Here is a 15,891-nt window from a genome sequence, read left to right on the forward strand (position 1 = left end):
ATGAGGAAGCGTGCACAGGGTGTCTGCACACTGGAGATGGAAGGATTCAGTCTAAGGTCTGGTGTTCACCGCAGGGTTCCGTGCAAGTCCATATCAGGAGGCTGATGGATCTGTGACACAGGGCTGATGAGTCTACACTGGAAGGCTGAAGGAAAGAAACTCATTAATTCCCTCACCAGAATAGAAGGCAAGTTTTCTTTGGTTGATACTCATAATTTCATAACTTCAGCATTATAACACAGGTTTAAAAATCCTTAAGAACCAGTACTAAGTCTATCAATATTGTATCAGAACCATGTAGGGGAGGAACAGTACAATTATAATCCTCTTTTCTGTAGCTGGTCACTGGGTCATAGCTGGTATTTAGAATTACCCTCTTCCACTACCCATTCTGCATTCCCTTGACCTTAGCAGGTCTTGGTTCTTTTCCTGGTAGAGTGACCCATACCTTAATTCCCGAAGGCTCTGGACCATTTGTCACTGTGCCTGTATTAGGTTGTTGTAGTTTCCCACTGACTTTAATAATAGGGCATGGTAATACTAAGAGGCACCCTAAGGGACCTTCTGTACTCCACATATATTCTGCCTTTCCTCCATTGTGGAGCACTAGTCCAATTTCCCCTTGATGGTCTGGGTCATTCACCCCTGAAACACCGTGATTCCCTTTTAAGCTTGTTTCCTCAGAGGCATGAGAAGACCAAAATGACCAGGGGGAAGTCTTAGCTTCCAGTTCAATGGTATCGTTGTTGTGCTTTCTGGTGCAAGCTTTTCCCACTCTGGAACTAAGACTTCTAAACCAGCAGAACGTAAGATGATGGTGACAGGAAGCAAAAATTTTGCTAGTGGATCACTAAGGGTAATGGTGAGGGAATTAATGTACTTCCATTTGTAGGCAGGATAGTTATAACACATTAGGTGCAATTATATGCAGTCTTTGTATCTGGAGATTGGTTTAAAGAAATGTGTTAGTTGCCAAGTTGACAAGGGGTGGATTATAGTGGTTGATCAACTGTGCCAGTTTGAGAAGTTTAGAAGATTAACTCAGTTGGCTCAGCAATTCTATACCCTAGGGTGTAGAGAACCACCCTAGGGTGGATCATTACCTAGATGATATAAAAGGGAAATGAGGAAGGACAGAGGGGTTTTTATTCTTTGAAGGAGCTCAAGCCTTTGCCTTCAGCTTCAACATCATCTCTTAGCTTCTAGTGCAGAATCTCTGGCTTCTACCTTGGGTCCTTCAGCCTTCTAATATAGACTCACCAGCCCTGTGTCACAGATTCATCAGCCTCCTGATACGGACTTGCACGGAACCCTGCGGTGAACACAAGATATTAGACTGAATTCTTCTATCTCCAGTGTGCAGACACCCTGTGCACACTTCCTCATCCAACTCTGTAGCTGACCGTCACAAGCCAATCTTGTCATTTCTTATACATTTGTATATCGTGTGTTACATATGTTTTTCTAGTAAAACCTGGACTGGTACAGAGGGTAAGAATTCAGCCTGGAGATGACATCCTCCATTTCCACTGAACCAAAGACCAATAAGCAGTGGTGTTGTCTGTATAACTGCAATGTGTAGGCCTGAGACTCAAAACGTGGAAGTATTTCCTCTTTTCCCATCGTTCACAGTGACCCATCTGCAGAATCTGAGTACTATTCCCCTGCAATCCCACAGGAGTCTGTGGGATTGGCAGGCTTAGCTCCCAGAAGTGTGATGCCAGGGATGCTTCCACTGGGAGCTATGGTCTGACTTACAGGAAACCTAAGCTATAATATACATTCGGTTGCTTTGGGTTCCTCATCCTGCAGGAGAAGCAGAGAAGAAAGTGAGGAATTTACACTGTTTGTCATGGAGTCCTAGGGTTCCTGCTACAAAAGAAGGTGGGGACAATTTCATTTGGAACTTTCTGGGACACTTCTCAGTGCTTTCACAGTGAATGAGTAGCAACCATGGCCTGACAACCATGCTAAAGCAAGGCAACCATGGCCTGACAACCATGCTAAAGCAAGGCAACCATGGCCTGACAACCTTGCTAAAGCAAGGCAACCATGATCTCACACCCACGAGGACTGGAACTCAGTCACCAAACACGCAGGCCCCTAGCAGCGGTGACCGGAGAAGAGGGACACCCGGAGTGAGTGCCATGGGAGCCAGATGCTGAGTACCAGCTGTGGCCAGCAGTGGCACTGGAGACTATCGCTTTCTTGTCACACGGTGATTTAATAATTTATCTGCTGGATTTTAGAACTTGTGAGGAGCTAACACATGTAAGAAGCAGTGATAGTTATTAACGTGAAGGCAGAATCAGGCTGGTGCTACAGGGTAATTATGGCAAATATTTCTTGTATACAAATTATGCTCTAGGTTACTGATCCTCAGCTATGGATGATCTGCCCCAGAAGTAAGGTTTTGAGATAAATTATTTGACATTGTAAGGGCAAATACAAATTAAAAATGAGAAGTCCTGCCCCTTTTCATAGAATAGTCACCTGAGAAAACTTGAGGTCTTTCTTTCTCTTTTTGAAATATGTGTAAATTTTTTCCAAAGATACATCAGCTTCGTGCCAGCTTTACAATCCAGGAAAGTCTTAAAGACCTGGGAACCGAATGGTAACCCCCAGTTTCTTTGGATACTGGAGCCGACTTCATTGAGCACCCTGCTCCAAGTTACAACAGTATTTCTTGTCATAAAGGTAGGAGAAGCTCATTTTTCTTTTGCATAAAGCCAATTAACTAACATGGACAGCCATTTCTAATCCTAGGGACATTTTGAGTGAACTATGAGTGACAAGTGGTACAGTTACGTCCCTTATGGACTAGTTATTATTTGTCCTGAGAGCATGTATGCAATGGTTGCATCAGCCTGATCATATAAAGAGTGACATAAACTGGGTGTGGTAGTGTATGCTTGTAATCTCAGCACTCTGAGGCAGGAGAATTACAAATTCAAGCCCAGGCTGGGCAACTTGGTGATCTAGCCAGACCCTATCACAAATTAAAAAATAAGAATGGCTGGGAATGTAGCTCAGTGTAAAGGTCCTGGGTTCAATTCTCAGTGCCACCAAACATTAAAAGTAAACAATGAAAGGATAAGATTATTTTCTGTCTTTGCAGTGTCTTAGCTGCCTGCCTGGCGTGTGCAGCATATTCCGGTTTAATGTTTACTCAACGATAAAATGGTTTGTTTCTCTTCTGCTTCTGTAACTCAGTCTTCCGGGTCGGGAGAGACTCTGTTTTCAGTTATTCCCCCAACACTCACTTAAAGTTGAACAACAGATACGATGAGTTTCTAGTACAGAGGAAGCTTTAGTAAAAGTATGCACTAAATACGGCATAGACTGCTTGTTCCCAGGAAATTACAACTGGAATGTATGTCCTCAACTTTTATTTGCTAAACCTGGCTATACGGCCTCTCCTCCAAGAGGGGTCTGGCAATGTCTGAATGATTTCCAGCTGTCACTACTGGATGCTACTGGTGTTTAGTGAGTGGAGACTTGTGCCTAGTACACTCCCCAAATGGCTCAAAACGTAAATGGTGTGGAAGTTTGAGAGCCCACCATATTCTACCTGACTACCACACAGTGGGAGTGGACAAGTCCACACATGCTCTCAGTCCTCCTCAAGGGGACACCAGCAGTCCTTTGCCTTCCCGGCTGCAGACAGTCTGAGGCCAGCGCGTGGTGTAAGTGTGAGGAAGTTACTGCTCCTGCGGGTAACCGCCTCTTGGTGGGGAAAGAGTGGGTAGGTAAGTGCCACCATCTCTCCATCTTTCAGTGGGGCCTCCTGAGCGATGTCCTGTACCGTTTATCAGAATCCTATGGAAGACTGAGCCCCAGTACCCCAGAGTGGGAATGATTACATTCTTTCACCAAGTCTTTCTCATTTCATTCTCACTTCCTCACTTCTGCTTCCTGCAATTCGTTCCCAAATAATTGTCTCCATGTCAAATATTTACTCAGTGTCAGGCTGAGGAGGTCACCTGTTAAAAGCTGCATTAATTTCAATAGAGTTTCTTGCTATGATCATTGAATCCAGCACCTACTTACCCTGAAGTGCTGGGCAGTGAGCTCCTTGTTGTTCAGCGGGGTGGGGTAGTGAGCTGCTTGCAGATCCTTCAGAGCTGCAGGAAGTTTAGTCTTATCTTTGAAATTAGCAATTACATTTCCAACAGCTTTCAAAATGATTAGAGACTGCTCTGTAAATCGGTAGCTCTCCTGTGAAGGCGAAGCAGGAAAAGCAGTGTTCCTCATGTTTAAGTGTAATTAAGTTTACAAAAAACTCAGTTTCTAGGGGAGAAAATCCCCTCTGATTGCCTGATTTAAGCAATACTCATGGAGGATTTACCTGACCCAGGTATTTTACATATGCTATGGACATAAAACAAGGAATGTAGCTCCTACCTGAGTGGGCATACAGAGGAGGACTGTATGGTTTGTGTGGATGTCCCCCTCAAAGCCTCATGCAGTCATGGGGCGGGCTTCTAGAGTTTATGACTGATCCACTGTCCAATACTGGGATTATGGGTGTGAGTGCTGCACTGGTTCTGGGGCCAGTAGCATGCATACAATATAAGGGAGGGAAAGAGGCTTGCTCTCTGCTGCTCCTCCCTTTTTGCTCTTGCTCTTGCTGTTTTCTGCCACCATGAACTGTTGCCCTCTGCCATGTGCCACTCTGCCTTGGAGGCAGCTGAGTATGGGCTGAAACCACCACAAACTGTGAGCTAAATAAACCTTTCCTTCCTTAATTCTGGGCATCAGGTATTTTATCTCAGCAATGAGAGAAAAGAATCAAGATGAGGACCATCCACCTTATGTTGGGGGTCAGAGAAAATTTCTCCATAGTACCAATATCCAGACTGAGTTCTGGAGGATGTATAAGAATTATTCCAATAAAAACTCAGACATATGTCCTGTGTAGGGTTTGAGGAGTGAGGGGCAGAAAGAATTGCAGGGAGTGAGCCAGAAGGATCAGAAAGGCAAGAGGCTGAGCTAGGTGGTACTACTGACTGTGAGGAGACAATAGGGGCAGGAGAGAATGATTTAGGAAGTAATTCTACCTTTTTAATCTGAGAAAACCCCTGCAGTGCTTAAAGATGATCTTGTTGCACCTGAGTGGCTTAGAGGCAGCCTGGACAGAGGGAGGTTGGGGAGAAACTCTAGAGGCCTCACCTCACTTCTTCCCTGGGAATGCCACAGTGCAATCATTATTCTGCAGCTGCCTGCAGCAATACTGAGGGGTGGCCCAGAGAAGTGTCTCTGAACAGCACAGAGGTCTAGGTAAAGTGAGAAGCAGAGGTAGACAGACACAGTTGACTTGCCACCTGATATATCTACTTTCCACCACCTCTTCCAACCCCTCAGGCCTCAGAGAAACTTCATGAGAGTGGTGTTACTCCGTAAGGTGAAACCAGGGCTGAAGAAGTTTCCTGGTCAAGTGGCAGCACTGAGGACGATCAGTTATGACTCGGTGGTGCTTGAGTCTATCGGCTCTTGAGCAGATTCTTTATTAGGATCAAAGAACAATAGGGATTGGGCTTGAGCCCAAGGTACAAGACAGAGGAATGGCAGCTCCAGGGAAATAGGAGCTCGCAGACCAAAATAAATAATCACCTGGGGAGTTAATTTCCCATAGAAAGACAACAAACTGGGTAATGCACATTTTTAGAAGACAAAAATTTTAAATTAGCAGGTAAATATAGTTAAGAAAATAGAGACATCTGCTTGTAAGACGGACTTGCTGATCTTCCTTCTGTGTCTGTTGAGAAAGAGAAAACAGACATGGGGAGAGATGGCACAGCCAGTAGAGGACAGCCCTGGGGACTCCTGTGAAGCCACTGCTTCCACAGGCAAAGGGCCGAGAGTGAGGCATGTCTGAGCCAGGAGGACATAGTGTAAGGAGGCTGGTATTGAACCATCTTGTTGCTGCAACACTTTCTGGCTGACTTAGAGGTCCCACAGTACAAAGCTGTGCCACTTAGAGTTATTTGTATTGTGTTTTTTCCTTTGTTTTGTTTTGGCTTTTCGTGAGTTGTTAGGGCTGAGGAAATGTCAAACACAAATCAGCAGGGAAGGGCATGTCTGAGTCTTCACCCAAATGCACCTTGACAGACAGTGGCCATCCAAACCTTAGAGAAAACTTCAGAGGTGCTGGGCCCTTTTGCCCTGTCACAGCAGGCAAGCAAGAGAAACCAAGAGAGAAGACACAGAAGTGACAGAACCTTCCACAGGCCATACTTTGTCCTCTTGAGTCCAGACACACACTCCAATTTCCTTCCACCAAGAAAGCAATGAAAGGAGAGAAAGACATCAAAAGTTAAAACTGCACTGAAACGCACTATCCCGATCCTTCATTCCCGAAGGGGCAATGGTACCACGGGGTTCACCTGAGATGTTAGCAGATGAAAAGGGGACTCAGCAGTGCGGAATGAAGGTAGTTTGGGAAGAAAAAATAAGTGTGTGTCACTACAGCATTTAGGCTATTCATTATACAGATGCATTTGGGCGTTTCTGGAAAAATATACTAAGTGTTTTAAAAGATTGAAAGTGGGCAAGTTAAATAAAACATAGGGGCTGGGGATTTAGCTCAGTGGCAAAAGCGCCTGCCTGGCAAGCGCAAGGTCGTGAGTTCGGTTCCCGGTACCGGAGAAAAACCAAAAAAAAAATAAAAAATAAAAAATAAAACATGGACGAGATTTAGAATAGAATCTTTGAAAACAAAACACACAAATAAAGAGCAGTTGATAAGATATTCACCTGTTCGAAGTGGGGCAGCACAATGTCTTCGTCCCCCATGACAAAGGTCACCATGCTGCACACGTGTACGGAGTGCCCCACGGGGGCGTACGCGGTGAAGAGCAGCATGTGTCTCCTACAAGGAAGGACACCACATGAGGGCCTCGTCTTTTTCTTTTTTGAGACATGGTCTTGCTATGTAGTTTAGGCTGGGCTTGAACTCACTGTGTAGCCCAGGCTGGCCTCGAACTCACAGAGATCTTCCTTAGCCTCTTCTCAGATCCTCCTCACCCCTCTTGATTGCTAGGAGTATAGGCGGGCACCACATCTGGCTTTTTTTTGTTTCTTTTTTTTTTTTTTTTTTAATACAGATGAGATAAAGACCTCTGAACCTTCACTTTAAAAAAATACACTCAGAGATCATGAAATTTATATTATATTAATTATGTAATTAGACTAAATGACAAACTTATACATGCTGGAGTTACCTCCCACAAATTATAGTAACCATGTAAACTACTGGTCTTGATTTTTTCCAGCAACAATAAATTATGTGAATATAAGGCTTTGTAGCTTTCCTAGTCTTTTTTAAACGAATATATTATTTCATGTATGTTCATTTATTCTCTCCTATCAGATTACAGTATCCTTGGGAAGAGGGACATTCACATTCCCCCTGTTACTGAGCATTTAGATGTTCAAAGTATAGGTGTTGGTGGGTTAGGGCCTGTGCAGAAACATGGCCGCGAGAAGTTCCTTTGTCAGTTCCCTGTCCTAAGTTGCATGAACAGTTGAGTGATCAGAGTAACTCAATTTCTGGGAGAATCTCTCCATGCCAGACACATGAGAGAAGATGTGAGCAATGATGAAGTTTTTAATTCATTATTTTTCTAGAAATGCTGGATGCTTACTTTACAGTATTTTAACATTTGATTTTGTTTCTTTCTTAGGCTTTGCCTTTTACACAACAGCCATAGCTTTTTACTGATACAAATAATCAGCATGACTGGTCTTGACAGAAAAATCCAGTGACAATTTTACTTCATCTGAAGAGGTATTACTCTAATTTTACTCACCCAAATCAAGAAAATGTTTCCATTACAAATATTGCCTTTAAAATGGAAAGTATGATTATTTTGCCAGTTTTACCTTAATTAAAAATATGTGATAAAAACAAACCACAGCTAACACTCTATACTTGTAGGGGGAAATACAGTGTTTCTCAAACTGTGTTTAAATGGAATCCAGGGGGCTGGGGATTTAGCTCAGCGGCAAAAAGCGCCTGCCTGGCAAGCGCAAGGTCGTGAGTTCGGTTCCCGGTACCGGAGAAAAACCAAAAAAAACCAAAAAAATAAATAAATAAATAAATGGAATCCAGGTTCTTGCTATGGAATGTAAAAATATTTATGAGAAAATAAAAGGAATTCTTTAATTAATTTTAGAAACTGCTAGGTTAAAAAAATTTAAGTAGTATTCTTCACCAAGTATTTTTCCAGAATCACTGACAATAATGAATTTCTGAAAAGGTATCCAATGTATGCTATTTCTCAATCTATTCATTCTGGGAACTATTTCTTTAAACAGTCTAAGTAAGAGACATGTGGTATGTGAAATCTCAACAGAAAACAATATCCTGGAGTCCATATTGTTTGTTTTTTTATCAGTCAGTCAACAGTTTGAAGGGCTTGAAAAATTCTAATATGGCAAAAATGAAGTCAATCCATACCCTGCTGGCAGCTGCACCATGGCGGCCTTGGTAGCATACGTATGAATCCTTAGAACAGAACTGAGCGGTTTCAGAGACTTCCAAGTAATTGTTTCACCTGTTAGGAGTCCAGGCTCCACACGAGGGCTATCTTTTGTTAAAGCTTTAGAAAAAGTGAAAATACATTGATAATGTAAAACTACACTCGTTTTCATTTGTAATGCAGGAACAACAAAATAATAGTAATAATAAATCAGGTATTAAATATAACTAAAACGTTCATAAAATAGGAACTACTTTAAGTAAATATTATAGAAAATAATACTCAGATGGAACTCTGTTCTATCTGCCTCCTCATAGTCATACCCTCAGGTAAAGAATGAGAAAATTAGAAAAAGGAAGACAGGAAGATGTATTTCATGACAGTATATCACTGTTTTCACTATCATTATGACAGTAATTCCAATATATTTCGTAGATGTAATTTTAATGGAAAGAAATATATAACATCTGAGATTTATCCAAGAGATTAATCTAAAATGATGTCAAAGAAAATCAAAATATCTTATTGGTTACCTAAATTTTTACCTTTGCTTTCCAGCCTTTGACTTTATGTAGAAATTACAAGTAATTAACAAAAACTGTATTTTTACACAAAGTTTTCCCATTAATATGAATAAACAATATGGGCTCTTAGTGAATGGCTGGGGGTAAAATGTTTGTTCCTTATTTCTTACAAACTCTCAAGCTAAAGACCTGAGTCCACAACATGCGCTGAAGCACCTTTGTATGTACAGAACTTAAATGCTCTGGAGTGTGGTGACTTCAGAGCTGCTGGTCAGAAAAAGTGTAGTAAACTTGGATCACTAAATTTTGTAAAGTTTATTAAGCTACACCATAGACATAACTGAAAGATCTGGGAATACCTTGGTGCAAAATAAAAGTTCTTTCCCCCAACATTGGCAAGGCATTCAATGCTAAGCATTCTGTGAGTATTTATTGAACACCTACAGTAGCAGCTACTGTTAACTTGAGTTAAATTCTTCTACAAAGTCAGCCTAAGAAATAAAGACTCTCTCCCTCTCCCTCTCCCTCTCCCCACTTTTCTCTCTCTCCCTCCTTCCCTCACTGTTTGGGGTGGCCTTGCATGGAAGTAGCAACAGTGCACCATTAAAGCAGAGCAGGAAAGGCAACTTGTGAGAGCTTTAGCAAGTTCACTGTGGAAGGATAAGTTAGGTTACTTCTTCTGTCTCTCCATGGAAACAAGCCACATGGCCAGCAGCTAAAAGTCAGTCAAGGTAAGAGCAGATGTTGAAGGTCTGAAGACAGAGTGAGATTTAAAGGTTGAAATAGTGACCCACGAGAATGACAGTAATGAAAGAACTCTAGAAATGTCGGCAGCACCACAGGGTCTTGTTGAGATGGTTGCTCTCAGTGTAAAGTGCAGCTAGTCAGTACGAGCATTTCAGTTATTGTTGTTTTTATTGTTTTCCCTCTAATTATATTCTGCTGTTTTGTTACAACCACGTATTAGTCATAGAGCTGAGTTTAAGCAATATTGGCATTCCTGCTGGGAAAGCAAAAAGAGAGAGGGTTTGGAGCAAGAGTGCTTGGAGCATATGCCAGGATATAATTACTGCAATGGATCACAGAACCTATCCTGGGGTGGGAGATGAAAGGACCAGAAGAGAATGCTGGACAGAGAAACAGTGGGAGGGATATGGATAGGGGTCCTACTTGAGTCTACAGTTATAGGGATGGGCACTCTAGAAAGAGTGAACTGGAAAATCAGGGGGCGGTAGGTGGAGAGTAGGGTGCTTCATTTGGAGATGATCAAGATGATTCACTAACAGTAAAGATAAATTCCGCAGGGTAACCATGAATGTAGGACGTGTATTAGCCCGTTTCCTAACGATGGGTAGAGATAATTTAGCTACAGCCTGGAGACTCAAGAGCATGGCTGTGGATTCCAGACAAGGCCCCCATCTGGCTGCACAGTAGCATGGCAGAGAAGCAGGAAGAGTACAGGCTGTGCAGAAGGGGCCACTTGTCCAGGCCTCCCTTGGTGACAACCCACTCTCGTGAAGACTAATTCACTCTGCGAGGCAAGCACTAATGCCTGCAGGGGATGCTGTCTCCAGGGACCTAATTATGTTCCACTAGCCCACACATCTTCACGACCCTCCACCTCAGCATTACCGCACTGGGGGCCAGGCTTCCAGCACCCAAGCCTTTAGGGGACAAAGCACATCCACACCATAGCAGGAGCCAGAGTGGAACAGAAGAAAGCATCACTGGAATTGCCATTCAGTCAGTTTTGAAAGAATCAAAAATGATGACAACTATAGGAGAAAAGAAAAATAGGCTTTAGCACAGCAAGGAAGTGAACAGATGTCCGTGAGCAAGAAAGCCATCAGGGGTAGGAGCGAGTGCGGTCCTCAGTATGAGGGAGTGACGGCATCAGCAGAGGTTGCATGGGTGGTCCTGTGTGACTCTTGAGAAACTCTGGGGAGGAAGTTCCTTTGTGCATGGTGTCCAAATCTTATTGCCTATTCCACAGCACATGATGTGAGTTTAGGATCTGAAAATATGGATTTGCCTTTTCTCGGAGCACTCTTACCTCCAGATTCCCCCCAGCGTACCAACGCAGAAAAACAAACCAGTAGTTCAATAGGTTTTAGATTGTCCACAAATAGATAGTACGACACACGTTCGTCTGAGAACTGCAAGAAACCAGACCAGTCATCATACTTATTATTAGTCCACTGATGCTATTATTTTTTACTTCTAATGAGAATACAGTAAAATACCTAACACCTGTAAGAAACTTACTATTCTAGGCATCGCAGTAAGTACTTTATAGGTTTAATAATACAAACAAAATCCTATTGGGTAAATGCTGGCAATAGCCCATTGAAACTGGATCTGTAGGACTTCTGTGAGATGGACCACCAGATGTAAAAAAGGCAACACTTTTCTCCATGAACTAAGAAAAAGGATGTTCTTGTTCCAGATATGAAAACGTAGCAAGGAAGCTGGGTGTGAGGCAAAGCAGCACCCAGGAAATGGAACGCTGGGAGGCTGGGAGGCCAGAGTGCCTCGCACAGAGAATGGGAGTGACTAACGGGATATGCTTAGGTGTTTTACAAGGGTGCTGATGATTTTTAAAAGCCCTCTCTTCCTGCTTTTCACAAGATCTTTAGAAATGTATCTATTGCTTACTAATGTGCCAGACTGTATTTTTGTTTTGGAGATATAACAAAGTGCTGAGTAAAGTCAGAAATTCTCTTTAAAAGGTCACATGATTATGATTTCAATTTATACTGTATGGGCATTACTAATATTCTTAATTATGGGAGAAGCAGGTGATTTGCCGAAGGCCAGTGTTTGTGATCAGCAAAGCTGCGACTGAAAAGCAGATCTATCTGCATGATTTTAAGGTTGGCACTCTTGACTGCTGTCTTAATCTATATCAGGATCATGATGACTGTTTATGGCAAATGTAGTCAATGAAATTAATTGTTATTGTAGTATAAAAATTTTTCTTATTACTTTCCATAATATTTCAATCATCAGTTAACATGGGAAAGACAAATCTTTAGTAAAGTTGTGATAAATGAAACCCTGTTATTCAACCAAGTATAACAAGATTGCTAGAAATGCTTCATACAATGTACGAAGGTTTCAAATCATTGCCTCTTCCATATTTTCCATTAGTTATCAAGCCACACCTCATTTTGCTTGTCTCCTTTCAGTTGCAACATACAGGCTGTTGTTCAAAATACTGACTGTCTGAAAATATGGATTTGCCAGGCCAACGTGCATATGTGAAGAGTTTCTGCACTGAGTTCAATTTGCTGTCATTTTTAAGAGTCTGAGAATTGGTAGGGGGGAGGGTCCTGAAGTCCACAGAGGGGAACTCTTCCCCGATCCCAGCACATGGTCCCTTGAAAGGTCCCTATCCCATCCTCACACAGGAACATCAGAGGAGGATCTACGGATGGGCTGAGGCCAGGCCTCAGGCTCCATGCTCAGCCAGCAGCACCTGCCACGACCAGCCCTTCCTTTCAGGCCATGCTACATACCATGAAGTCTGAGCATCAGTGCTCTCCCAGAAAGAATCACTATCTTCTCACACCATTAATGTTTTTGAAATTTCAGAGGAATGAAGGACTCATATAAGGAAGTCATCATTTTATTTTGCCAAGGTGACAGTTTAATAGGAAGAAAAAAAAATCTATATTTATCATTACTTAATAAAAGTAAGATCAGAATAAAGAATAGCTGAAATTTTTACTTGCACCCCAGAGCCACATACCTGCTTCTTCCAAAGGTGTGCCTAGTGGCTAAGGCCCAGGATGCCAACCAGATAAACCCCATGTCTCACCGGGTCTGTGCCCCTTGCTAGTTAGGAGATCTTGGGCACTTTATTCAAACTTGATCTGCCCTGTTTTCCTGACCTACAAAATGATGGCAATACCCTTTCCATAGGGTTTGCTCTGAGGAGGTAATGCAGTCAAGAACTTAAAATTCAGGGCCTACAACATTTGCAAACAATTATCATTTTATTATTCATAATCACTTCAATGTAGAAATATGTGTAAGAATATTATAAACTGTACATTATCCTTTCACCATAACATAAGTTCGGTATTTCCACGGAACACTCTAGTTGTTTTCATGAGGTCAGAGAGGCCTCTGGATGCTTTTGTCAGCAGACTCCAGGACAAGGCAGACTCTTTCTCCCTACCACAGTCACTACTGCAGACTGAATTCTCACTTTTAGAGCAGGCAACCACCTCTTAAGGTTGCGCATAAGGTTTTGTCCCACCTGCATTTTCAGCTAGCATGAGCAGAACAGGAAAAGTGATTTCAATGACTACTATGTCCTCCACTTCTGCATCCTGCCAACAGGATATGGGCTTATCTTTGGGGGCCTGTATTACTTTGTCCTAAGACAAGGAAACATGCAAGTTTTGGTAAAATATAGCATCCCAGGATATATTTTATAGTTTCCCCCAAATTCCACTCAAAGTGAGATTTGTTAGTTAACTTACTCAACAAATTTTTATTGAATTTTTACTTTACACTATACCAGGAATGGTCTTGCAAAAGCAAACTAAAGCACACAGTCCTTCCTCACATACCAACACAAGGAGGGGGCAAGGAGGAGCACAGAAGCAGCCAAGGAGTTGGGTGAGGGGAAAGTGCCTGAGCAGAGGCAGAATGAGTCACCAAATCCAGACACCATGACCAGGGAAGGAGACCTTGTAGAGTGGGGGACATCTTGCTTCCTTAAAGGATTCACAGGCATTAGCTGGATGAAGATTAAAAAGAATGGCTAGGAGGAGGGGCAAGACCTGAAGATCAGTGGAACAGATTAGAAGATGCAGAAACAACCCTAGACATATTCAGCCACCTCATAATAAATGGTGCTGGAAAAACTGGCTCTGCACATGCCAAAGATTAAAATTGGACCTATATCTTTCACCATGCACTAAACTAAATTGAAAATGGCTCAAAGATCTAAATATTATGACAGAAACATTAAACCTGCTGGAAGATAGAATAGGTAAAGCCCTTGAAGACACTGGTGTAAACAAAGACTTTATGAGTAAAATCCTGATCATACAGGAACTATCACAGAGAATCAACAACTGGGATCTCATCTTATTAAAAATCTTTTGCACAGCAAGATAAACCACCAACAGAGTGAAGAGAACCCAAAATGTGGGAAAAAATGTTTGCTGGATGTTCCTCAGACAAAGGTTTACTATCAAGGATGTCTAAAGAACTCAAAAATATCAGAACCGCCCCCCCAATTTTAAAGACGCAATAATGGGCATCTGAGATGAATACACACTTTTCACATGAAGAAATACAAGCAGCAAATAAATATATGAAAAAATGTTCAACATCACTGGTCATTCGAGAGATGAAAATTAAAACAACACTGAGATTCCATCACACCCTGGAAAGAATGGCTATTATCAAGAAATCATCCAATAACAAATGCTAGAGGGGCTGTGGGGAAAAAGAAACCCTTCTCCACTGTTAGTGGGAGTATATACTGGTGCAACCATTGTGGAAATATGTGTGGAGATTCCTCAAAAAACTAGGATTGGAGGTCTCATTTGATCTAGCTACTCCTCTTCTGGGTATCTTCCCAGAAGAAATAAAAACATCATACCACAGCAATATATATGCACCCATGTTTATAGCAGCACAATTTGTAATAGCTAGATCTTGGAAACAACCCACCCAAATGCGCATCAACTGAGGAACAGATAAAAAAGATGTGGTCTTTCTATATAATTGAGTATTGCCATACAGAAGGATACATTGGAGACTCTTAGGTAAATGGATACAATTTGAGTCTATACTCATGAGTGAAATAAACCACACGCAAACATGTAAACATTGTATTGTCTCCCTAGTGTAGGAAGATGAAAGCAAAAGGAAATATATATATTTATATATAAAAAATAATTAAAACAGTTATACCACTAATTTCTCTTAGTTCATTGAAAAGATGGGTTTGTGCTAATATTGTCTGGACAATTAAATTCTGATACCTTGTGCTCTAAGTAATTAATTTAAAGATAACAATATGCAATGTATTAACAATTATTACTCTCCTACCATTTTCTTTTGTTTTGGGTTTTTTTTCTTTAAAAATTTAAAAAGAAGAAGATAATAAGAATGAAAGAACACTCTAGACAGAGGGAAGAATATGAGGAAAAATATCCCAAGGAACTAGACATGGTAGCAAAAGTATGTTTTTGTTTGAGGCATGCACACTCTTCAGTATATACAAATTGAAATCAAATGTAGTAAATTTATTTGTGTATTTCCTTCATTTACAAATCAAAATTTTCTTACTGTAAATTCATATGATGAAGCACCTCAGAATTTAACCACTACAATACAGCCAGATGGATCACATTTGGGGATATGAGCTAGTGGAATCATGCTTCTTGGTTTGATTTAGGGATCAATACCTGAAAATTAATGTTTTATGCATAATTATGTTACCAATTTAGATATTCTACAGAAATTTGAAGACAGTTTTCCCTATTGTGATTCTGCTTTTAAAAAAACAGTATAAGGGAAAGATAAGAGATCATAATATATTTACCTTAATTTCTGATTTTTGAAAGGTAAGGCAGTATGAACCCGGCTTGTGGAAGATGATTATGTGCCTGAAAAATATTTATAACAGGTTAATGTCATATGCAAAAACTAGTAATACATGTTAAGTTTCTTAGAATTAAATAATTATATGCAAAGTTAAAAATAATAATAACTATATTTTTACCCTTATGGGATAAAAATGATTTCAGAGAAAATGATACCTGCATCTTAATTAGCAAACAAATCCTTGAAGAGAAACTGATATTGACCTGGAAAGTGTTTGGCTCTTAATGTTCTGCACTGACAATCAATGCATT

At 41.2% G+C, this 15,891-nt stretch overlaps 1 protein-coding gene across 5 annotated transcripts in view; it reads right to left on the bottom strand.

The window, feature by feature from the left end:
* Positions 1–15,891, bottom strand: part of Adgb (androglobin) — a 124,928-nt gene that overhangs the window by 46,452 nt on the left and 62,585 nt on the right. For all 5 annotated transcript variants that reach the window (XM_005390627.2, XM_013517404.1, XM_013517407.1 and 2 more), the window contains 5 exons: positions 15,579–15,642; positions 11,061–11,163; positions 8,462–8,603; positions 6,757–6,871; positions 4,051–4,218 (listed from right to left, as the gene is read on the bottom strand). In XM_005390627.2, coding sequence (XP_005390684.1) covers positions 4,051–4,218; positions 6,757–6,871; positions 8,462–8,603; positions 11,061–11,163; positions 15,579–15,642 — 592 coding nt within the window. The remainder of the gene's footprint in view (positions 1–4,050; positions 4,219–6,756; positions 6,872–8,461; positions 8,604–11,060; positions 11,164–15,578; positions 15,643–15,891) is intronic.

Source organism: Chinchilla lanigera, unplaced genomic scaffold, assembly GCF_000276665.1.
Source record: "Chinchilla lanigera isolate Chin_1 unplaced genomic scaffold, ChiLan1.0 scaffold00038, whole genome shotgun sequence".
NCBI lineage: Eukaryota > Metazoa > Chordata > Mammalia > Rodentia > Chinchillidae > Chinchilla > Chinchilla lanigera.